The sequence below is a fragment of the Schistocerca americana genome, chromosome 1, assembly GCF_021461395.2.
Source record: "Schistocerca americana isolate TAMUIC-IGC-003095 chromosome 1, iqSchAmer2.1, whole genome shotgun sequence".
Classification (NCBI taxonomy): Eukaryota; Metazoa; Arthropoda; class Insecta; order Orthoptera; family Acrididae; genus Schistocerca; species Schistocerca americana.
In genome coordinates this window covers 1,174,382,757-1,174,409,464 of record NC_060119.1, presented here as the reverse complement: position 1 = coordinate 1,174,409,464, position 26,708 = coordinate 1,174,382,757, and the positions used below count along the sequence as shown (strand labels likewise).

Here is a 26,708-nt window from a genome sequence, read left to right as displayed (position 1 = left end):
GTCCTGGACTGCTCTACCACCAGACCTGTCTCCAATCTAGCACATATGGGACATAATCGGACGATAATTCCAGAGTCGGCCACAAACGTCATTAATGGTTATTGAATCGATCGACCAAGTACAATAGGCATGGAACTCCCCCCCCAAAAACTGACGTTCAGCAACTGTACAGCGGGGGTGGCCGAGCGGTTCTAGGAGCTACAGTCTGGAACCACGCGACCGTTACGGTCGCAGGTTCGAATCCTGCCTCGGGCATGGATGTGTGTGATGTCCTTAGGTTAGTTAGGTTTAAGTAGTTCTAAGTTAGGGGACTGATGACCTCAGAAATTATGTCCCATAGTGCTCAGTGCCATTTGAACCATTTGAACAAATGTACAACACAACAAATGCACGTTTGTATGCCTGCATTTACGATTCTTGCTGTTACACAGGTTATTAATGTACCAGCGTTTCACATTTGCACTGGCTTATACTTATATGACCCTGTGACCTTGGAATGTTTATAATTTAAATATATTAGCTAGACAAATGTATTCCCAAAATTCCATTACTCTACGTTAAATATTTTTTGGTGCTGCAATTTTTTTCCTTCAATGTATGACGTAAAAATTAAGTCAGAATATGTCTTACATCTCTCTAACATGATTAATCCAATGTGGCATTATCATAAGACGTAAACAAAGGTAGCTCCGCATCGCTGAACAAGTATAATAATACAGTGCAACCCAGGCCACAGTGCTGGGATACATATAATGTGAACGATGTTGATGTTGTTTCTGTTGTGGTCTTGAGTCCTGAGACTGGTTTGATGAAGCTCTCCACGCTACTCTATCCTGTGCAGCCTTCTTCATCTCACAGTACCTACTGCATCCTACGTCCTTCTGAATCTGTTTAGTGTATTCATATCTTGGTCTTCCTCTACGATTTTTACCCTCCATGCTGCTCTCCAATAGTAAATTTGTTATCCCTTGATGCCTCAGAACATGTCCTACCAACCGATCCCTTTTTCTAGTCAAGTTGTGCCACAAACTCCTCTTCTCCACAATCCTACTCAGTACCTCCTCATTAGTTATGTGACCTACCCATGTAATCTTCAGCATTCTTCTGTAGCACCACATTTCGAAAGCTTCTATTCTCTTCTTGTCCAAACTATTTATCGTCCATGTTTCACTTCCATACATGGCTACACTCCATACATAAACGCTCAGAAACGGCTTCCTGACACTTAAATGTACACCCAATATTAACAAATTTCTCTTTTTCAGAAACGCTTTCCTTGCCATTGCCAGTCTACATTTTATATCCTCTCTACTTCGACCATCATCAGTTATTTTGCTCCACAAATAGGAAAACTCCTTTACTACTTTAAGTGTCTCATTTCCTAATCTAAATCCCTCAGCATCACCCGACTTAATTCGACTGCATTCCATTATCCTCGTTTTGCTTTTGGTGATGTTCATCTTATATCCTCCTTCCAAGACACCGTCCATTCCGTTCAACTGCTCTTCCAAGTCCTTTGCAGTCTTCGATAAAATTACAATGTCATCGGCGAACCTCATAGTTTTTATTTCTTCTCCATGGACTTTAATACCTATTCCGAATTTTTGTTTTGTTTCCTTTACTGCTTGCTCAATATACAGATTGAACAACATCGGGGGGAGGCTACAACCCTGTCTCAATACCTTCTCAACCACTGCCAATGGGCAGAGTATTAATAAAACATAAAGTTGAAGTAATGTTTCTTTCTCGACAAAACGTCTCGGTGGTTTATTAATCTGTCAAAGGCAATTTAGAGTTATACAACATACACACATATTATTGGCCTTTAAATACACCAGTACAGCATGTCCACACTTACAATGGTTTAATAAACGTAAACATGGTCCGTAGCAGGTTCTAATGCGATTTGTATTTAATCATGCAACCATGTTTACGTTTACTAAACATCTGGAGGCTGTGGATCCCCACAAATAAAACATTTTACTTACAGTTGTGTCTATCCTTTGAATTCAACAATCTATCATCGCTACACCATCTCAGAAACGTAAAACATATTTCAATACCTTGAACACAAGTTCCACAAGCAATTTATAAATCCCTATGTTTATTGTGATCAACAGTGATTCATTTTGACCAGCTTCGTAGGTAGTCGTTCTCATTCTTTTTTATATCGAGGGCAGCCAAAGTAGATGTGACAGACCTTCTGAATATCCCCATAGTCGCAATATAGTTAAGGTACGGTATGAAGTGTATACAAGAGTTGGCGGGAGGAGTCGTTGTTGATCTTCAACCAGGCAATAATCCTTTCAAATTGTCTCTCTGTCCCTACTCCAGTTGAGTCGCAATTGAAGGCCCACTTTTCTGCATACCGTTTGGCCTTCTATGAATGTAGGTGGATTTGTTTGTGCCCGGTGCATCTGTCCAGACCTTAAGTCTCCCACGACCAGTTTCGCTGCTTTCGTTCATGTCTCTAACCACAGCAACGAGATCACCCGCTGGAATGCATCGCTCAACGCAAGGTATGTTTTTATAGTATTCAGTGCAAGTGTGTCAAATGCAGAGCAAACGACACGCTTTGTTCAGGAGTGCATGGTGAAACACCAGTGTCACACCGCGGCCACCTCCTAACCTGCAAGACGGCAATAGGTGAATACTATATTTCTACTGATTGCTCGGAGAAATACAGTGAAACGAAGTCTGTGGTCAATAGCTGGCATTTTAGTGCTCAATCGGTGAATCAGTAGAAATATGACTGAGGTCCTTGAGAATGTTTTAAACTTCACGTTCCTCGCATACTCTCGCCAATAGTCCGAATGCGAACAATCATCGTCATCGTCTTTTGAAGAGCTTTATAATGTTGTAAAACAAAGTACTTAACTCCATTAAAAATCCATGTGTGCTTCAGTATCTCGATTCATACAGAAGTTAAATGGTTCAAATGCCTCTGAGCACTATGGGACTCAACTTCTGAGGTCATTAGTCCCCTAGAACTTAGAACTAGTTAAACCTAACTAACCTAAGGACATCACACACATCCATGCCCGAGGCAGGATTCGAACCTGCGACCGTAGCGCTCTCGCGGTTCCAGACTGCAGCGCCTAGAACCGCACGGCCACTTCGGCCAGCTACAGGAGTTAAGAGGCTCTTAAAATTACGTAACCCTCTTCGAACTATAATTTACTGGAAATCTTGTTTCGATATCTTAAAGATATCTTAAACTGTTCGCGAAGTGAAAGGTCCATACGAGCCTCACCTAGTACTTCCGCACATTTGCTGTAATTGGTGACCTTCTTGTGACTCATAACGATTAGTCAAAATCGTAAGTGGAAGCAGGAATACAGATTTTCATAGCGTCTGTCGATGTGAAGGGTCTTCTTCGATAAACACCTTTAAGGAGCTGCAGCAACAACTGAAAATGTTTCGTAGTTAAACTGTTGCCTCCATCCCAGTTACCAGTAGATTGTCATAGGTAGTGTGATACGGCATACTACGGGGACACTTATCTGAAGTATTCGATACACTTTTTACGTATTATTCGATACATATTTCACACTATAGAAAGCGTTAAATTTCAAATTTCGGTACTCTGTATTGTGCGAAGTAGCATTGTCCACGAAATATTTAAAATACAACTCATCCATTTATTGAACTGTAGCTCATGTAAATAGAATTAACAGAAATATTTAATTAGTGGAAAAGTATCTTATTGTAAACATCAATTTTACGAAATTTTCATAAATTAACTATTTCATTTGTGTAGCTCTAAGACAATAATCACGTAGAAAGTGTTAAAATCGGTTCAGTCATTAAATCGGAAATTAATTGTCAAAATCCGATCAGCAGTGAAAATTAATATTTTGAGTAGATTTCTGGGTAACTGATGCATTGAAAGTTACTTTAACTCTCAAAACATCATGTTTCTATAAAAACTCAAGCCAGATTCATGATAATTAATTCTGTAATCACGAGCTCTAGAACCTTCTGGCATAAACAAACTATTATTTCGACTATTTGGTCAAAACGCGATTATTATGTAAACTCAAAATGTATTTCGCACTATGTAAAGTACTCCAAAATGCGTTAGCCTAAATATTCCTGTTATAATTAACTAGTTATTAATTATTTTGTATCAAGTATTGTTAGTGACATTTTTCAAGCAGGATATCAATAACTAATTCGAAAAGCAATTTTAGAATTTACACTTATTATAACCAGTAATTTATTGTCTAAAAACCTGTAAATGTAGTTTCTTATGAAACAGCAGATTTTAGTTGTAACTCAATTTTTATTGAACAGTACCTTCAAGGAACTTGTTAAAAACTATATAAACAATGAGCCTAAGAAGTCGGGAGTGGCAGTAGAGTGGCAGTAGCCTGTCAGTGAAGTGGCACGTGTTTTCAGTTAGTTCGAGTAGGCTACATGATATGTAAAGTCGGTTTTGTTTGAGCTGTGCATTGTCCGCATGTTCTCAAACAATATAAACATCAATACAACACGTAAACTAGGTGTGGTGTCACCGCCAGGCACCACACTTGCTAGGTGGTAGCCTTTAAATCGGCCGCGGTCCGTTAGTATACGTCGGACCCGCGTGTCGCCACTATCAGTGATTGCAGACCGAGCGCCGCCACACGGCAGGTCTAGAGAGACTCGCCCCAGTTGTACAGCCGACTTTGCTAGCGATGGTTCACTGACAAAATACGCTCTCATTTGCCGAGACGGTAGTTAGCATAGCCTTCAGCTACGTCATTTGCTACGACCTATCAAAGCGCCATTACGAGTTACTATTGATGCTGTGAAACATGTACCGTCAAGAGCGATGTTCACCAATTATGGATTAAAGTTAAGTATTCCAGCAGCTACGTACGTTTTTTGCTAGTATAATTTCCTTGACCTGTTCCAGACCTCAGGCCAGCCGGCGTGAGCTAAAACGCGTGCCTTTCGGCTTCCTCTCATAGTGGGTTGGCTCTCTTGCCAATCCACAACACTAGGTGTTGATGTGAATTATTCAATATGATCGGCTTTTCACACTGACTCCCGGAATTTATGCAGTTAATAATTAGTACTGAGCCGACCGCTGTGGTCGAGCGGCTCTAGGCGCTTCAGTCCGGAACCACGCTGCTGCTACGGTCGCAGGTTCGAATCCTGCCTTGGGCATGGATGTGTGTGACGTCCATAGGTTAGTTAGATTTAAGTAGTTCTAAGCCTAAGGGACTGATGACCTCAGAAGTTCCGTAGTGCTCATAGCCATTTGAACCATTTAACTTCTGTATGAATCGAGATACTGAAGCACACATGGATTTTTAATGGGTTTTTTTTTTTTTTTTTTTTATGTCGGACTGATAAGCAATACTGAAATACCGGTCAAATGACGGTTTTGTAAGATACCACTATTGTCTGTCTGAAGCACTTTAAAAAAAAAATGGTTCAAATGGCTCTGAGTACTATGGGACTTAACATCTACGGTCATCAGTCCCCTAGAACTCAGAACTACTTAAACCTAACTAACCTAAGGACATCACACAACACCCTGTCGTCATGAGGCAGAGGAAGCACTTCCATATCTTTTGCTACAACGCCTACACCTCTGGCTTTTGTTCTTTGTACCCACGGACGTTTTATATTTTGAGCGTATGTGGAATTAAAGTATGTTTGGGAATTCTACCCAATTTGTCTCACACAAATACTAATTCTATGCATATTCTGTTTCATGAATTTTGAGTACTTATTCATTCTTCTGAAAATCCTGAAAGAAAATATTTTAGTTTCGTGCTGTATTTCATATGCCGCTTATACATTGCCGATTGCTAACCGAAAGTTGACTGAGAATTTGGGCGCATTCATTTTACGGGCACAGGATAGCACAATATCAGATTTCCGAAATCAGTAATTCAGTTTGGATTCGTGAGTGAACTACCTGCGTCGATGGTAAATGGACAAAATGAAACGTAGAACAAGCTGCAAGATAGTCGCGAATAAGAGCACTGATGGACGAACTTTACTATTTTTTCTACTCCAGCAACTGTACAACGGGAGTGGCCGAGCGGTTCTAGGCGCTACAGTCTGGAACCGCGCGACCGCTACGGTCGCAGGTTCGAATCCTGCCTCAGGCATAGATGTGTGTTATGTCCTTAGGTTAGTTAGGTTTAAGTAGTTCCAAGTTCTAGGGGACTGATGACTTCAGATGTTGAGTCCCATAGTGCTTAGAGCCAATTAATAATGAATTCGTGGAGAAAAGTCGTCGAAGCCTACAAGAAAAGTACACACTTCTAGTATTTCACTCAACGTAACATAGACTCGTGATCTGAGAGTATGTCACTCCAACATTTTTAGCGAGGACCTGGTAGAAAGTATGAATTAGACAAATCTCAGTCGCTTGAATATGTCTGCCAGTTGGTCCTCATTGATGCGTCGCACCCTGTACTCGGCGTGGGATGTTTTGCGAAGCTACTGACCTTTCTTGGAGGTCCTGAAGCTGTCGTCCCTCGGCACGTACTGGATGTCGTACACAAGCGTCGTGTTGGGCAGCAGCTCCTTGTCCTTGTTGATGCGGTACACGGCGTACTTGAACGCCAGCTCAGTGCTGGTGTCCTTCTGGTCTTCCGTGAAGATGGCGCCTGGAACATAATAGGAAGAGATACGTAAGTAACCTCTCTAGCATCGATAAAGAAGTTACAGACAGTGTTGTCAGGTGTCACGACGCGTACACGCGCCTTCGTGAGAGGCCACTGATAAATGAAGAAACACACAATTACTGATTAGCAATACAATCGTGTTATATCAGACCCATTGTTAATGAAGTTATGATCAGGTATCAACTTCATTTTTTTGTGGTTTCCCAAACATTAAACGAAAATTAACGTGCCATTAAAAATACAGAGAGAAAAGAAACCGTAATGGGAAGATTTCCGACACACTGAGGAAACGTATTCCTGAATAACACTTCGGATGTGATCATTTTGATATTATTTGATTATCTGTTCAAGATGGCGGCAGTAGTTAAATTCAGATAAAATTCACATGGCTCTAGATACGAAGACGGCCGTGTCTCCGAGGTCGGAGTCAAGGCAGGATGTTAAACCTTCTGTGGACAGAAGACGTCGTCAAAGTCCAGGCAGGCGGTCTCTGCCGACTGCCCTTTTGAGAAACCGACATTAGCTCTGTTTTCTGTGGTTGAGGATTTTAACTCGAGAGCCGTCTCCACAACGTCACTGCCATTCATGTCTGACTTCACAACCCCGCAAGCCACCTGCTGTGGACTTAAAAGTGTTCCTGGCCTCCTTGCTGAAGAAGTCGGGGACTGTCAATATGGCAGAATTGGGGTTTTGTGAATTTATCTATGTTTAACTTTCAAACAGCTACACACATATAGACAATTTTGCTCCCAACGGGACTTCAAGTTTGTTCATTCTGTTAGTACTTTAACACTGAGCATGTCACGGTACTTTGACTTACATAAAGTGTGTATTTAATGGCCTTACTGACAATATAGCCTGCCTTCAGCTTCCAGAAGTATTAATGAGTATTATTTTTCTGTTTCAAGAAGAGACTTAATTTATGTTTTTCTTTTTTTTAAAGAAAACATTATTATAGGCTGAAGTCCAGCAACCGTACGTTAACTTAATTACAGAATGTATGTGAAGCTACCTCGGCTGCATAAAATTGTTGTCAAATTGACCATCGTTTCGACAGCTCTAAGGCGTTCTTCATCGGAATAATTTTTATTCTGATGATGACGGCCTTAGAGCTGTGGAAACGAAGGTCAATTTGACAACAATTTTATGCAGCCGAGGTAGCTGTACGTACATTCTGTAATTACGTTTCTTTTATTTTTTTAAAAATTTACATCGGAGTAGGCGTGCTATTACTCTTCCATATATAACTTGTTCAATCGTTACTACCTGCATACATTTTGGGCCGCCATCGTGGACATATCAAATCTCTGCTATAAGTGATTCCACTATAGTATATGTATCTGTTAAACTTTTATATATTTTACTACAGCCTAATTCTCTGTCTACCTTCCTTAGTCTCCTAATTAGTTGGGATGCAGTGCAAGTAGGAACGATGGTGATTGCCTTCCAAGGACGAAAATCAAATCTCAGTTGAATTCACAGCATCCTGCAGATTTGTGCTTCAGAATTCAGAGCCAATAGCTACAGACTGAAATTTCTGTGTTACGTGTGTCCAGTTTTTACTACCTACAGTGATGCAGCTGATAGGATTTATCTTCACAGAAGATGTGCAGCCATGACCAATTATTAAGGTCAAAGTTCATTCAGTACATTCCACCGACGTCAATGCACTTTGGAATTCGCATGACAACACCGTGCGGAACTCGTCTGAGGTCGTCTTGTCGTTCTCTTATTTGGTCGGCACAATTTCGAACGATCAGTTCGTCTGCTGTCCAAGTTTTTTCTTAGCAGGCTTCACCTCTTAACCATGACGTATCTGCAAATTTAGCCGTTTTGACATGTCTGCTTCACCAATGTCTTAACGTAAATCTAGGAAATTGTTGAACAAATTTGAACACACTGTAAGTGGTATGAATTATCTCGATTGTCAGCAACGTCAACTTAGATAGTAACGGTGAGATTGTTTCCGTCGTCAAAAAACTTCTTTTCCCTTTACGCCTAAACACGCATTTTGTAGATACCACCGTTTGTATCCATTTCTCGGCGGATCAAAACCTTTGCTCACATCTGTAGATTACGTCGATGTCACTGCACCGTTAATACAGAATACAGTCAGTTCGGAAATACCACAAAGTTTTTCCGTTGGTTTATGAATTTGGGCTGAGCTTGTATTATGTCTGGCTTCTACACTGTTGGTCAGATCACTAAAAAAAGCTCTGTGTTGAAACTCTCTACCAATGGGGAGAGCTTCATCTTCTCAGTGTGAACACCAGACGATCCATCACATTGTAACAAGCTGTAGCAGAAGAGGCTACCATGGGAACTTGGAAGATTTCTTTGAAGTGACAGAGGCAGCCCTTGAAGGGATAGACAAATTAGATATTAATTTATAGACTTATTTTTAAACTATAAATTATGATATGAATATTTTGGTGTAAAACTATGTAATCCAAAATTGCTAATCCCTGCTCATATGTGATGCCATGCGCTAAATAAATAAATAATTACGTTTCACACGGCAATCTTAGTTTGTGTTTGAATATCTTGTTGCCCTTTGCCCACAGCGACCGGTTGAAGACGTTAGCCCTACACTACGCTCACCACAAGACTACAATGTATCTTTCTCTGGAAGACTGAAACCGCACGTCAACACACGTATTGCACGAGAAAAATGGATATCCACCTGACGCTGACTTCCATCGCTTCTGCAGTGTGTTTATGGGGCAACAAAACTGTGAAGCATACAAATTTCAGCTCTGCACGCTTCATGACATCATGCAGTGGGAATGACCTTGAGGTGCCTATTTTGGTGACAGGTCAGCGATCCATCACGCTGGGTAAACATACAAATTCATGTAGCCAAAGGAAACTCTTGTAATAACTTACTGAAATTTAATTTCTTTAAAAAAACTGTTGGTGCCTAGATTGCATTTGTATAAAACAATTATAATAACACGATAGCTAGTTTCGGTTGTAGCGACCATTTTAAAATCTTTAAAAAATACAAAAAAAAAACAGAAAAATGACCTTGAAGAACGTGCAAAACACCAAGGTATACGCTATTACACCGGAAAAAAATGATATATTTTATGCGAAACTGTCACATATAAAAATGAACCAACATCACAGCCAGCTTTACAGTGTTGCCCCGACAATATTTATTTTTTTAAATCTTATTAACACAGTCTACGATGCGTATACAAAATGCAGGCTGAATATGAACTGGATATACCAGTATTAATCATCGGGCTGTGAAATGCGTTCGTGTCGAAAGCAACGGCCAGCCGCTGTGGCCGAGCGGTTCTAGGCGCTTCAGTCAGGAACCGCGCTACTTCTACGGTCGCAGGTTCGAATCCGGCCTCGGACATGGATGTGTCTGATGTCCTTAGGTTAGTTAGGTTTCAATAGTTCTAGGGGACTGATGACCTGAGATGTTAAGTCCCATAGTGCTTGGACGCATTTGAATCGAAAGCAACGTGAATAAGAAAAATTTATTTGAACAGCAACAACAAGACTGAGCCAAGCTTTACACCTCCAGAAACACACAACAAATAAATTGGCAACAATTTTTTTCCTTTTTTCATCACATTAGATAGTAAATAATATTAAAGTAACCATAGTAAAATGGTAACATGCAACTTATGGAACAAGTATCCTACATAATATTTATTTGAAAATGAATACAAGGTTCCATATAAACTTATCACATTCTTAACAAGACACAAGCTGAACTAACCTGCTGTATGAGTAATGATCACATCAGTCACATTAATAATTAACAAGGGCATGAAAGCAAGTTCAGCGAAAAAGAGTCTCTTACGTAACTACAAAAAAGTTGATAAAAGTTTAACACGTCCACCAAATGAACGAACCAAAACGCAGAAAATAGTCCAAAATGAGACCTAGTATTACAAGCAGTAATATAACTGAGGGGAAGACGATACCTGGTTGATAAAATGTTAGTGTGCCATAAAATATATAATTCGTTGGTAACGAAATGAGCTGTTATTATGTACAGCTAGACAGACTTCATTGACCTCACTAGAAGTCAAGAAGTAACAGAAGTAACAGACCTGTGCATGCAATCGCGCAGGCCTAGAAGAAGTAAACAAAAGTGTCGGTAGATGCCGCACAGGTTCACACATTTACGTAGAACGACACGTAGAACCAGAAAATGCTGAAAGCTCCTTCTTAAGAATAGGTATCAAGGCACTGTAAGTCAATGCGGTAACACGACACGCCTAATCATATTATTACCTTTTTGCACCAAACGACGCGTATACCTAGAATCCTTCTTGAAAGTGTGCCGCCACAAAGGCATGTGGGCTGTCTTCTGACCACCGATGTGAGTTACGACTATTATTGATACCATCACGAGCGAAAAAAAAGCCTCAGTAAAAACGGGATTACTTGGACATTTGCAATTAGTCAACCACAAAATTCCAGTCGTTTAGCTTCAAATCCTTCTCGTAGATGGTGCATTCGCTGCAAATATTAGGACAGAGGCTGTGAATGCCTGTTATCCGCCGTACTCTCGAAGGTGGAACACCGATACGTCTACAAATTGTTGTAAGACTACTTTTTAGCAACTACTTTGTCCATAATCTACTCATTTTCACGTTCAGATGGGTCTGTCGCAGTTTGGTGGAAACTGCAGCAAACGCTCCTGAATCTGCCACACTGCTGTTAGAAATAGGCAACCGTATTCTGTATATGTAGCAGTAGCGTTTCCATTGCAAAATCCGTGCATTTGTATTACATTGGTGTTGATAACAACGTGCAGCATACTTAAAAGACACAAGGATGTCCAATGAATCAAAAGCAAACAGTGCAAAATTCTATTTCCTCAACTCAAACACAGCTTAACGACTTGAAATATCAAATTACTATCGATAAATTACTATCGATAAATAAACATACAACGACTGGAGCCCAATGTGCGAAATGAAGACTTATATCTGTAACCATTTCTATGTCTGTAGCCGATAAGAACTGGAATAATACCACATGGAATGTTTTATTCTGTTGATCTATTACACCACCAATTAAATTTTTCATACTTCTCTTGAAATCATATGTGTAGCAAGAACCTTGGTCGATTATGTTCGACGCCGTACAGAAATTTTTTTCCAAGATATAAAAGAACTGATGGCGGACTGCACGTCTAGTTTGTCTCCCAGCCAGAGGAACCCGCCCACGACCTGCGCTCACAATGCAGCGAAACTTTGTTCTTTGCTGCTCCTGGGAGTTGAAGCAGTTTATTTAATTTCGTGTTAATTGAATTTTGGAGTAAGTTCTGTTGGCGGAGTGGATGAAGACGAAAAGACAAATAAACTTAGTCAAGCTGTGAAATTGCGCATACTTAAGTGTCTCAACACCGCCAGTCCCCCAATCAAAGTTTTCAGGTGCTCGACGCTGTATAGTCCCGCACTACTAGATCGAAGCGGTGAAGGAATTTAGTGGAAAGGTGTATTTCTTTGGAATTTATTCATTTTATTCCAATCTGTGGTCCCAAACTATTCTCGGCCTCCGAAGATTGATTTCGGAGACTTGTGACCATCTTCAGAGCAATTGAAAACATATCCTAATATAATGAAAGCAGAGTCATTTATTATATAAAAGTATGTTTTAAACAGCTTTAAAGATGGCCAGCACTGCCCGATTTCGATAGTAGAGCGCTAAATTTTTTTTGCAATCATAGACTGGAGTAGAAAAAATAGTAAAGTTCGTCGATCAGTGTTCTTATTCGCGACTATCTTGCAGCTTGTACTACGTTTCATTGTGTCCATTTACCATCGACGCAGGTAGTTCACTCACGAATCCAAACTGAATTACTGATTTCGGAAATCTGACATTGTGCTATCCTGTGCCAGTATAATGAATGCGCCCAAATTCTCAACTTTCGGTTAGCAATCGGCAACGTATAAGCGGCATATGAAATACAGCACGAAAATAAAATATTTTCTTTCAGGATTTTCAGAAGAATGAATAAGTACTCAAAATTCACGAAACAGAATATGCATAGAATTAATATTTGTGTGAGACAAATTGGGTAGAATTCCCAAACATACTTTAATTCCACATACGCTCAAAATATAAAACGTCCGTGCGTACAAAGAACAAAAGCCAGAAGTGTAGGCGTTGTAGGAAAAGATATGGAAGTGCTTCCTCTGCCTCGTGATGACTGGGTGTTGTGTGATGTCCTTAAGTTAGTTAGGTTTAAGTAGTTCTAAGTTCTAGGGGACTGATGACCGTAGATGTTAAGTCCCATAGTGCTCAGAGTCATTTGAACCATTTTTTTTGAAAGTGCTTCAGACAGACAAAAGTGGTATCTTACAAAACCGTCATTTGACCGGTATTTCAGTATTGCTTATCAGTCCGAGATTTAAAAAAAAAAGATTCAAATGGCTATGAGCACTACGGAACCTCTGAGGTCATCAGATCCTAGGCTTAGAACTACTTAAACCTAACTTACCTAAGGACGTGACACACATCCATGCCCGAGGGAGGATTCGAACCTGCGACCGTAGCAGCAGCGCGGTTCCAGACTGAAGTGCCTAGAACCGCTCGGTCAGAGATCCTTACAAGATAGCGTTGATAGAGGAAACAGATCCAAAGAAGAGCAGCGCGTTCATTTGCAGGTCCATGAAGTCAGAACAAAAGCGTAATGGAGATGCTCAATCAACTCTGAAAGGCGGTTGCCGATTCTGCGTGCCGTTCTCATCACAATTAAATAGTGCTTTTGTAATCCAGTGAGTGACAACAGGGTAAACCGATATGAGAACGTGCACTGATGAGATGGACTCATGTTGACCGTGAGTACGGTGCTCTATGTAATTGTCATTTCTTTACTATGTAAACATGGTGATGGGCTTTGTTGTGAAAGTTTCTGGTGCACATGTGAATAAACAGCATATTGGATTTGAAGTGGCGAGCAGATAACACGAGGGAGAAACGGGACCGGGGGTAAGAAGCGGGCACCCGGTAATGAATTGTTAGCACGGAGGTCGGAACGCCAATCCTGTGGGGTAGAAGGTTGTTGTCTACCTGAACGACTGTAGAGTTTAATGTCTCTCCGGTAGGTGAATAGTGCTCGCCGAATGCTCGCAGACCTCCTTGGAGGATAGCTATCTATCGGTTGTAGAAAGCATGGGCTACAGGAAACAAAAGTCTAGCCGCGTAGTGGTTCTCGCTACATTTCTCGAGCCCTGAGGCGCGAGGCTAATAGCAAAGGCAGGAGGAGGAGGAGAATATTAGTGTTTAACGTCCCGGCGACAACGAGGTCATTAGAGACGGAGCGCAAGCTCGGGTGAGGGAAGGATGGGGAAGGAAATCGGCCGTGCCCTTTCAAAGGAACCATCACGGCATTTGCCTGAAGCGATTTAGGGAAATCACGGAAAACCTAAATCAGGATGGCCGGAGACGGGATTGAACCGTCGTCCTCCCGAATGCGAGTCCAGTGTGCTAACCACTGCGCCACCTCGCTCGGTGTGCAAAGGCAGGAGAGTGCGCGATTGACGTAATAAGGTGTGATGTCAATAGCGCAGCTCTGAAGTCAGTATTATTATTATTATTACTATTGTGTGTCAGGTGTTCCTTTTGTGATTATTGTCTGAAGTAGACATGCTATTTCGGTGAGATTCTATAATTGCAGAAAGTTCTCGCGACTGGGCAGCAGTGCTTATTGGTTTTTCAGTTGGCAGTTAGCACTGTTTTGGGGGGAAGGAATTAGGAGGGTGTAAGTGAGCACCACGAGAGAAGGCGCTGGGCTTTTGGCGTCAGCATCGACTACGGTTTTCTTCGCGTATGTGATCGCATCCTCCTGCGCTTTGGCCGAGATGGTATCCGGATCGAATCGGTGGACGGTAGCTGTAGAGGATGGATACATTTGGAGTAGCTTCGCGGTTGAACCTGCAACATGTTCGCGTAGCGGCAGCGTGCTGACGACCTCATCTTCATGAAGGGCCAGCTCTTTTCAGCATACGTCGCGACGCAAACACATAATTGTCGCCACCGGCAGAGAAGTTCAATTCCATTTCACACTTGTGGAATGCAGGACGATTGCCTGCCTCAAGCGCGTTGCACATGTACAAACGTGTAGATTTTTGGGGACGTGTGGCATCCAGGACGATTGTCGGTTCCAGGTTCATTGCACAAGTAATGTTCTAGTTGGATTCATCGTCCGGCAATTTGCACTTCGCGCCGTTGCGGTTCTACCACTGTTCCTCTGTATTCTACTGAGTCTTGGTCGTACTATGTGTGCGAGTGTAGGTGCGGTGGCGCTAGCGGCGTCAAAGGTGAGAGCGTGGAGTAGTGCAAGCGAGGCTGGCGGCTCAGTTCTTGACTGCCGGTGTTTATGGAAGCAGCAACGAGACAGAGCTGTTTTGACCAGGGTAGTGGCTGCCCATGGTAAGTGTGACCGTTGGCGTGAAGCTCTGCAAAAATGTTGAAATACTTCTTCTTCTTGTGCTAGTGCGTTGTCCCGCGGTTGAGTAGGGTCGGCAGGGTTAGAACGGATTTGGCAAAGGTTAACTTCAAGGAATGGTTGGATTCCCTTTCCTGCCGCCACCCCGTACCCCCGGGACGGAATTTGTGTACCCCAGCTGTCTGCGTCTAGTGTAATCCAAGGAATAGTGCGAATGTGTTAAGATGACTGCGAGTCGTATAACTGAGGTGGAACGTGGGGACCAGTCCGGTATTCAACTAGCGGGATATGGGAAACCACCAAAAAGCCATATCCAGGCTAGCCGGCACACCGGCCGACGTCGGTAAGCCGCAGGGCAGATTCGATCTGGGGCCGGCGCGCCTGCCCGAGTCCAGGAAGCAGCGCATTAGCGCTCTCAGCTAACCTGGCGGGTTGTTGAAATGCGTTCGTGGTAGTTTTATTGTACGTTCATCGTTTTGATTATTAGTTGGATACGTTCAGGATACTGGAGAGAGTAATTAGTAGCCAAGATTTGTGGTTAGGCTCGGCTGATCGTGCTCGTGGCCTGTCTTCAACGTTACCAGTCAGGTTCCATTAATTGCGGAATAGCATCGTTGTAACGTTTATTTCTGCTTTAAGAAGACAATGCCGATAATCCACGCTGTAGACAAGAAGCAGTAAGGTCCTGCTGCGGTGGTTGACTAAGAGAACTGGCTAAGACGGTTACGTTGATTCCGTAGGTTCTTGGTGTTGTTTATCGTATTAAAGTGCTGGTAACGACTGTGAACTGTTAGCGTTATTCCTCAAGTGTGTGCAACCTGTTGCTTTCCAAGTCTTGTTTTGTGGTGCAGCCGTTATGATTCATTCCAAAGAGGTGTGCTTGATAATCTGTTTGTTGCTAAGGAGAACTTAAAAGCATGTCCACCATAGTAAAGTTATGAAAACGACCGTTATGGAGTAGCTGCTACTATTCTAGGTGAGCTCCGTTTGATTCTCCTTGTCTTGTGGTGGTGTGGTGAGTCTGTTGTAAAATGTAAGGATTACTTCCGGCGGCAACGATGATGGCAGAAGTATCATTAGTCGCAATACAGCGTTAGAACGTGGACGCATTGTAGTATGCTAACGGAAAGGACCTTTACTCCCAAATCGCAGCTGTGGCGATTTGGGATCGTGCGTATCTGGTTGTTGCTGTTGATGTAACCCAAAAGGGGGAGGTACCGGCGGTCCGCCGAATGGGTGCGTTGCATTTTTAAAAAAACTGTATCTTGCACTGTGGAAAGTTGAGACGTCCCTGTGCTGTGCAGTGACAATGTCCTGGCAACGCTGGGGCATGTATGGTCAAGGTTTTTCTTGTATTACCTCTTGAATCGGCTTTTAAGTTCTTTTATTATAAAGCATGTACGTTGTGCCCTTTGTAGCGGTTGTGTTTCGGAGTGTCCTTTGAAGCAGCGCGTTTCGCTTCTGTGTACCACCGCAATTAGCAAGTTTTAATTAAGAGTACTTGACCGCAACTGAAGAGCTGGGCAAGGTCGCACGGGCTTATTTAACATTGTGTTGCGCAGTGCGTTAGTGTCCGCACAGTTGCAGCTTGCCAGAGTTGGGCCTTGCTTGCGTGATTACGCACTGTTAAGGTTAAGCTATAGCATTGCGGCTGTAACCCTGTGAGCGTATAACGCGGTGGGTGACAGTTGTTTATTGTGTGAATACGGTAGTCCTTGAGCTTGGCCAGTATAAAGTTTGGTGTAGTAAGTTTTGAAAACTTGGTGACTAAGCCCTGTTAGCCCATTTTGTTGGAAAGTAGCAAACATGAGCTTGGCCAGTATAAATTTTTTTAGCATAGTAAATTTTAAAAGTCTTGTTGCTAAAGCTGGGCCCTGTTAGCTTAATTTAATAATCATGCTCTTGGCCATTATTAAGTTAAAGTTATAAGCATCTTGTTCCTAAAGCTTAACTCAATTTTGTCTGCCATTTATGTGGTTAATGGTTAAACATTACCCTAGTATTGAAGTTGACTGTCGGCCTTTCTTATTCTCTGATATTTATTGTAGTTGTGCCACAGCTTATTGCGGAACTAAGTAGTTGAGCTCCGGGCATGAGCCACACACATTATCGCTAAAAAGGGGCGATAAGTGATGTAACTTTTCGTTGCAAGCTTAAGCTGTTAAGCTCGCTACTAAGTTTGCCCAAAGTTGCTTCCAGGACGAAGATAGTGATTGTGATCTTTGTTTCAGTGATCCTGGAGCAGCGAGTTGCATATCCGTCCTGGGTTCAAGTCTAACCACCCGGCCTAGCTAGAGGTCTTGCTGGGGGTTCGGCCGAGATGCAGAGCTCAATCAGTACCGAGACGGCGTTCGCTTTCTGTCATAAAAAGCGGGTGACGGGGGTTGAACATCCGGCAGAGCTCGATATTTAATTGTTGAAATCAATAATCCGTGTTTCTGTTTGGTACCTTCACTATATTAAGCTAGATACAAATAACTAGTATTAAGAGAGAGACTTACAATCATAATTATTCAAATGTAAATAAATTATTCCATTCAGACAGCGTCAGTCACTTTCAGATTCATGTAATTCGGCATGCCGAGGGCCGTAGTTTCACGTTATCCACTTAACTTCGCAAGAAATTGAAATGTAAATGGTAGATCTTAAGGGAGCGGCCTTCCCACAATTGGTTTGGGGGTTTGAGAATGTGATCACTAGTGGGGTTCTGCAACTTGTAACACCTCCGTTTTATGTCGTGAATCACAGTAGAGCAGCGATTTGCAGTCTAACAACCCTTTATTACATAGTTACAGAACATACAATACAACAAGTCAAAGATACATTGTCCTAAGAGTAAACAAACAGTCTCTCACTTGCCCAGAGTACAACACTCTGTGACATCCCGACCTGATCTGATCGAATAGCAGCCAAATATCTATTACTGACATGACCGTGAACCTAATGGGGCTGGTAATCGGAACTGACTGCTACGTAAGTTGTTACTTTCCAGTTCGTCCTGTTCAACACAATAATAGTGAATGTATGGTAATAAGGAACACCAACACAGTTTTACTAATTACGAACTTATTTTCTTCTCAAAACACAAAAAGGAGACAGCCACTTCCTTCGTCGTACATATCTAATTACGGCTACTCTCAGCACAGGCTTTCTTCATTTGCCATTATCGTCACACGCTAATCCATCACTGCATCCAAGGTTAGGCCGGCGCCGTAGACGCGAAACTAAATATCGGCACTAGTAACGCCACTGATCACTTCCATAAAGATACTTCATCACATTCCCGGTATTTATTTATTATTTAGGGGTCTAACCACGGCGATGGTGACACCCTTCTCGGTTAAAAACCATGTATTCCAATAATGGCCTCCACACACACACACCAAACACTCTGGCGCATCTCGACACTCGCTCTCGCAACACGTCACAACAGATTGTTCGCCCTATCGAGCTATGCCGAGTGCAAAGTTATAGTAAGGGCCTACGGACCCCTTACAAACTCTATTGGCAGACACTGCATGGGCAGCTTTTTGCATCAAGGTGTGGTCCATTGTTGAAGTTCCGCGAGCGTACGTTCTTAGAAAAGTCACCCAACATCCTGTTTCCTCCTATGTATATCTTTCGAAAAGACGCGAAGATAAAATTAAATAGACTGGAGCCCGAACAGAAGTTTCCCTGTAGTTGTTCTTCCCGCGAATCACTCGCAACTGGAACACACCGCAAAGTGGCTTGCGGAACATAGATGTGGATGTAGATATGTCATACGTATCGCTCTCGAAGAGACAACTTACAAAAATTAGTATTATTGCTGCGGGCACACGGTTATTGAAGCAGTAAATTTCCCTGCTCCATTCGCGAATAGAAATGAACGGACCATGACGTGTGATACAATGAAAGGTACCTTCTACTCCATACCTCATAGTAGTATGCAGAGCAAAGACTTAGAGGCAGATGTGGGTACCACGGTGACGCGTGGCTTTAAACTACTGAGATCCTTTGCCGACGAACAGAGAGAAGAAATTTCACTACTGGCCATTAAAATTGCTACACCACGAAGATGACGTGCAACAGACGCGAAATTTAACCGACAGGAAGAAGATGGTGTGATATGCAAATGATTAGCTTTTCAGAGCATTCACACAAGGTTGGCGCCGGTGACAACACCTACATCGAGCTGACATGAGGAAAATATCCAACCAATTTCTCTTACACAAACAGCAGTTGACCGGCGTTGCCTGGTGAAACGTTGTTGCCATACCTCGTGTAAGGAGGAGAAATGCGTACCATCACGTTTCCGACTTTGATAAAGGTCGGCTTGTAGCCTATCGCGATTGCGGTTTATCGTATCGTGACATTGCTGCTCACGTTGGTCGAGATCCAATGACTGTTAGCAGAATATTGAATCGGTGGGTTCAGGAGGGTAATACGGAACGCCGTGCTGGATCCCAACGGCCTCGTATCACTAGTAGTCGAGATGACAGGTATCTTATATGCATGACTGTAACGGATCGTGCAGCCACGTCTCGATCCCTGAGTCAAGAGGTGAGGACGTTTGCAAGACAACAACCATCTGCACGAACAGTTCGACGACGTTTGCAGCAGCACGGACTATCAGTTCGGAGACCACGGATGCGGTTACCCTTGACGCTGCATCACAGACAGGAGCGTCTGCGATGGTGTACTCAACGACGAACCTGGGTGCACGAATGGCAAAAGGTCATTTTCTCGGGTGAATCCAGGTTCTGTTTACAGCATCATGATGGTCGCATCCGTGTTTGGCGACATCGCGGTGAACGCACATTTTAAGCGTGTATTCGTTATCGCCATACTGGCGTATCACCCGGCGTGATGTTATGGGGTGCCATTGGTTACACGTCTCGATCACCTGTTGCTCGCATTGACGGCACTTTGAACAGTGGACGTTACATATCAGATGTTTTACGACCGTGGCGGTACCCTTCATTCGATCCCTGCGAAACCCTACATTTTAGCAGGATAATGCACGAACGCATGTTGCAGGTCCTGTACGGGCCTTTCTGGATACAGAAAATGTTCGACTGCTGTCCTGGCCAGCACATTGTCCAAATCTCTCACCAACTGAAAACGTCTGGTCAATGGTGGCCAAGCAAATGGCTCGTCACAATACGCCAGTCACAACTCTTGATGAACTGTGGTATCGAGTTGCAGCTGTAACTGAACACGCCATCCAAGCTCTGTTTGGCTGAATGCCCAGGCGTATCAAGGCCGTTATTACGGCCAGAGGTGGTTGTTCTGGGTACTGATTTCTCAGGATCTGTGCACCCAAACTGGGTGAAAATGTAATCGCATGTCAGTTCTAGTATAATATATTTGTGCAATGTATTGTTGAGTGGTACTTAAGTAAATAAATTAGTGAAATCAAAGTGAACTTGAAATTAGAATATAAATGGAGAACTTGGTTTAGTTTGGAGAGTTACATACTGGCACACAGCGGGCACAACAGCAGAGCAGAAGAGACAATGACCGTGAAGTCAGCAAGTTCCACATAAGCGGGCGCTGTCGATTCAGCCGTCAGGGCATCGCCCGACCGGCTCACGTGTTTCTCAGTTGTCGCATGTGAGCAAAGGCCCTCGCCTACATTCCAAGAGCCCATGATCGACGTTAATAAGATTCTTCCAGAAGCTTTTCAACGTGACGGAAGAGGCAATGAGCGGCTCACGTGTTTCTCAGTCGTCACATGTGATCAGAGGCCCCCGCCTACATTCCAAGAGCCAATGACCGAAGTCAAGAAGATTCTTCGAGAAGCTTTTCAACGTGACAGAAGAGGCAATGGCCGGGAAGTCGTTCACCTCCAGTGAACTGAAGTGAATAAATACGCGAGACGCGGTGGGCCCGACAGATGAAGACGAGGACGAAGACGAAGACGGAGACAGGGACGGAGACGAAGACGAGAGACGAAGGAAGAAAAGAAGAGTAGCAGTAGTTTTCAGTCAGTTTCGGTGCTGAAGACCGTCATGCAAGAAGAGACTGCATCATGCACAGACGCACCAAGTCCGCCGCTGTAATGGAATAGCAAGCAGCAGCCGCGGCGCCAGAAGACAGAAGATAAAAGGTATTTGAAGTCTGACCCGGGTGACTCGTGAGGACGGGAAGGAGACGGTCTCACCTCAGCAGTCACCTGTGAGCTGGGATGAAGACCTGACAGCCGAAGACTGGGAAGCGGGAGTCCGTGGTTCGAGTTCGGGACACTGGCCTTGCCCCGCCGCGCCGCTCCGCTGGTCGACGCACAACACACGCGGCCGCTTAGAGAAGAGAAACACTGGGACGCCACATCCAAGGTATCACCATCCGATGCACGACTTCGCTCGCAATAATTAAACGGGCCACCTCGCGCTGCGCGTCTCCAGTCAACTGGGCGAGACGGCGACACGAGATACACACCGCTACGCGTAATCAGACGCCGCCGCCGCCGCCGCTGCCGCAGCAGAAGACTTCACAAACGACACAGCTGCCGCTCTCCGAACCAGAACATCCCGTAAGATACAGTTGTACAAATCTTCAATAAAAGTTATCTTATGTAAAAATGATGTTTCATTCGACCTCATACCCGAGCCAAGGAAGAACCCACCCTGCCCACATGTTATTAAGAGAGAAAAGTTAATTTATTTAATATTTTCACCCTGACAGAATGCTTTAGAATGCTCATCCTGACAATTGACAGCATCAAAAGAGAAAACCCAGTTACATTGAGTGACAGAAGTGTCACATTTAGTAACACGACTGTTACAGTATACCCGTTTATCATTTGCATTTCTTCTTGGTGTAGCAATTTTAATGGCCAGTAGTGTATTACATTGTCAGCTGAAGAGATCGGCGCAATGAGCAGGTGCGGCGCAACATTACGGCTGTAGGTCCATAGGAAGCAGCTCTGATGATTGAATCATAGCACGTGCGGCCTCGCGCCTAATGGCCGGTGACCCGGAAATGTAGCGTCCACGTGGGCCTAGGAAAACCGCGGCAACGCGGCACGTAGCGATGACGTGGCCCGGGTGGCATCAGGCTCGTTAGCGAGATTTACGGCAGAGCTAAGTTTATTACGGCGCCGTCACCGCAATTAACGCTGCACTAACTGACAATTAGCTGACTCAAATTGACGGCTGATGCCCCGCGCCACTCCACGAAATGCCTGCCGTCATCTGCTGCAGACGCATCCAGAATAGCGCCCTCTGTGTCGCGATTTTAGCTCGTAAAGCGCTAAAGTGGGCGCTACGTTTGTGAGCAATGTTATAAACTAACCACACATTTAATAATTCTCGGCTAAAGATACCTACGGTAGCCCATCTTCAGCTGAGGCTGCACTAGTTGCCACACAAACTGTTCACAGTAAAACTTTCTTTACACAAATTCAAAGATATATCTCCTCCGTGAACGTGAAATAACATATTTGTGAAGGTCGTGCACCACGCTTCATAAGTTTTCTTTTTTCAAGTATCATTCACCGGAAATTGCTGAAAATAGATACTTCTTTATTACAATCGGTTTGTATCATCCCCACATCATCTCTAAGTGTCACACCTAACTCATTTGTTCACACCACACGACGATGTTGAAGCTATCGTGGAAATAACTTATGATACATCGTATGTTACTGTCGTTTTTTCCTGCTTGACAAAGGCGACTTACGGATTTTGTCATATTTGACGCCATACCTTTAATATCTCCATGCAGACTGTTTTAAGTGACTTATGTGAGATACCGGTTGTAATAAAGGATTATGTACTACCAGCTCTTGACGGTGAAACTCCGACACTGTTTGAACTGACGTAAACGATTACTGTCGTAAAAGACTCGTGGACAACGTTTAGCAAGCATTCATTGATAGGATAAATAAGGGAATAAAAAATAAAAACTACGATATTAACAATAGATAACAACACATCTTTTAATCAACACAGCCAAAATTCTTACATGACCTGGGAAACGAAGTATAATTATTATTTCGTCTCTGTGACATATTATATTTTTCACAGCTTTGAATAATGAAATTCTAAGATAAATGGGCAAAGACTTGTACGTGCCCTCCGCCCTGTAGTGAATAGTGGTCTCTCTGTTATAGCTATAGGTTTGTGATAATGTTGATCACGACCCCAATAACACTTCAATGAGTGTTCAAAATGTCACTGACGCTTAATCAAATAGAACACGGTAAAAACTCATTATTTTTGGATTTATGACCTCAAGCGTAAATTTATCGCGCTGGGAAACCATCGCTCAAGTCAGTACAGATTGGTGTACAAACACATTAGCCGCTGAAATACTGACAGATATTGCACAGAGGTTCAGCAGAAAAATATTTTACATCGCACTTGTTTGTGTATTTATGTAACGTGTGGAAGTGTGCATGCGTATCTGTGTGTGTGTGGTTGTGTGTGTGTGTGTGTGTGTGTGTGTGTGTGTGTGTGTGTGTGTATACAGTAATTTTTATGCTGATATAGAGTGACAATGTTTAAGCTTAGACGGAGTAGACGGAACTACATTGCTAGATCGAAAGTAAGCATGTATTCTCGTCCTGCAGAAGCTTTCACATGTCGGTGATTTTTCGGCGTCAGGACTCCAAAATGTTAGTAATTTCCTTCGTATCCTGGATTTAGCGTTTTCTGACAGGGTGTGGAGAGACATGGAGAAGCTGACAACCTACCATTCTGAAGGAACTCTGCTGCAATTCACGTCGAGTAAACAACGCTTTGTCAGTGTAAACTACTTTTGTGTGCAAGTTCTTTACACTCTTACAGTTTCAATACTCTAGGTTCTGCAGTAGCCCTCCTTTGATTCTATTTCATGTTTTTCACCTACATTCGTACCAGGAAAATGTTTTAAGAAAATTATATGGCGTTGAAATGTCTGACCCTACACCCAGTTTTGATAACTACCCTACTGAACTAAAAAAAAAAAAAAAAAAAGAAAAAAAAAAAAACTTCTCTCCAGTGGTTCTTCAACCTCTATACCATTCAAGACAATTTATTTTCTTTTCCCTACAGTTATGTGAACATTTTTGTCCAAACTTCCACATGAAACAATGAAACTTAAACTAATAAACACAATGGATTTAAATAAATTTCCTTCTAGAAAGGGGAGTACAGTTATGGTTCAAGTTAACGTCAGTGATTGCCATATAAACTAACAAATACCCGTAGAAATTTGTTATTGTGGAGGATTGTTTGAATATGTAGTTGAGAATTCCACGGATTGTTTAGAAGTGTCCAGCTGAACAGCGGAGAGTGGAGTCAGTTTCTAGCCCTTAGGGGCGGCTGCAGTCCACTTCAAATTACGAGCACCGTCATTACCGCAGGAAGTGTCCGGAGCTCGTGGTCCAGTGGCTAGCGTCGGTCCTCTGGACCACGGAGTCCGAGTTCGATTACCGACCCGATTGGGGATTTTCTCTGCCCAGGGACTGGTTGTTCACATCTTCATCTACATGGTTACTCTGCTATTCACAATAAAGTACCTGGCAGAGGCACCTTCAAGCTGTCTCTCTACCGTTCCATTCTCGAACGGAGCGCGGGAAAAACGATCACTTAAATTTTTCTGTGCGAGCCCTGATTTCTCTTTTTTTTTATCGTAATGATCATTGCTCCCTATGCAGGCGGGTGCCAAAAGAATTTTTTTGCAATCGGAGGAGAAAACCGGTCTTTGAAATTTGATGAGAAGATTCCGTCTCAACGAAAAACGCCTTTGTTTTAATGATTGCCACTCCAACTCACGTATCATGTCTGTGGCACTCCCCCATTTCACGATAATACAAAACGAGCTGCCCTTCTTTGAACTTTTTCGAAGTCATCCGTCAGTCCCACTTGATGCGGACCTCACGCTGCACAGCAATACTCCAGAACAGGGCGGACAAATGGTTCAAATGGCTCTGAGCCCTATGGGACTTAACATCTGTGGTCATCAGTCCCCTAGAACTTAGAACTACTTAAACCTAACTAACCTAAGGGCATCACACACATCCATGCCCGAGGCAGGATTCGAACCTGCGACCGTAGCAGTTGCGCGGTTCCGGACTGAGCGCCTAGAACCGCTAGACCACCGCGGCCGGCCAGGGCAGACAAGCGGGGTGTAAGCAGTCTCTTTGGTTTGCTCTACACACAACATTTTCTATATGATCGTTACATTTTAGGATATTTGTAATTGTAATCTCTAAGTATTTAGTTGCTTTTATAACCTCAAAATTGTGTGACTTATTGGGTATTCGAAATTTAGGGGATTTCTTTTAGAACTCATGTGAATAAGTGCACACTTTTTTTTTATTCAGCGTCAGCTGCCACTGTTCGCACCATACAGATATCTTATCTAAATCATTTTGCAGTTTGTTTTGGTCATCTAATGTCTTTACAAGACGGTAAATGACAGCATCATCTGCAAACAATCTGAAAGGCGGCTACTCAGATTGTCTCCTATGTCGTTAACATAGATCAGGAACAATAGGGGGCCTGTAACACCTCCTTGTGGAACAACGGATATTCCTTCTGTTTTACTCGATGACTTTCCGTGTACTACTACGAACTGTGACCGTCCTGACAGGAAATCACGAATCCAGTCGCATAACGCAGTTTGATTAGAAGACGCTTGTGAGGAACGAAAACCTTCTGGTAATCTAAAAATATGAAATCAATTTGACATCCCATGTCGATAGCACTCAGTACTTCATGAGTGTAGAGAACTAGTTGTGTTTCACAAGAACGATATTTTCTAAATCCGTGCTGACTATGTGCCAATAAATCGTTTTCTTCGGGGTACTGCATAATGTTCGAACACAGTATATGTTCCAAAACCCTGCTGCAAATCGACGTTAGTAATATAGGCCTGTAATTCAGCGGATTACTTCTACTTCCCTTTTTGGGTATTGGTGTGACTTGAGCTATTTCCCAGTCTTTAGGTACGGATCTTTCTGCGAGCGAGTGGTTGTATGTAACTGCTAAATAAGGAGCTATTTTATCAGCACATTCTGAGAGGAACCTGAGTGGTATATAATCTGGACCGGAGGTCTTGCCTTTATTAAGTGATTTAAGCTGCTTTGGTACACCGAAGATATTTACTTCTATGTTTCTCATCTTGGCAGTTGTTCTTGATTAGAATTCAGGAATATTTACTTCGTCTACATTGGTGAAGGAGTTTCGGAAAATCGTGTTTAATAACTCTGCTTTAGTGGCACTGTCATCAGTGACTTCACGGTTGTTATCGCCCAGCGAAGGTATTAATTACGCGCCGTATTTATGACCAGAATTTCTTTGGGTTTTCTGCCAGATTCCGAGACAGAATTTCGTTGTGGAAATTATTAGACGCATCTCGCATTGAAGTACGCGCTATACTTCGAACTTCCGCAAAACTTTGCCAATCTTGGGGATTTTGCGTTCTTTTAAATTTGGCATGCAGTTTCGTTGCTTCTGTAACAGCGATCTGACCCGTTTTGTGAACCATGGGGGATCAGCACTATCACTTACTAATTTATGTGGTATATACACTACTGGCCATTAAAATTTCTACACCATGAAGATGACGTGCTACAGACGTGAAATTTAACTGACAGGAAGAAGATGATATGCAAATGATTAGCTTTTCAGAGCATTCACACAAGGTTGCCGCCGGTGACAATACCGACAACATGCTGACAT

General features: G+C 42.9%; 1 protein-coding gene across 1 annotated transcript in view; it reads right to left on the bottom strand.

Annotated features, from left to right (window-relative positions):
• LOC124597840 (glutamate receptor ionotropic, kainate 2) overlaps nt 1-26,708 on the bottom strand; it is a 1,390,744-nt gene that overhangs the window by 1,267,843 nt on the left and 96,193 nt on the right. The window contains exon 3 of the mRNA XM_047135964.1: nt 6,453-6,614. Within this exon, the coding sequence (XP_046991920.1) occupies nt 6,453-6,614 (162 nt within the window). The remainder of the gene's footprint in view (nt 1-6,452; nt 6,615-26,708) is intronic.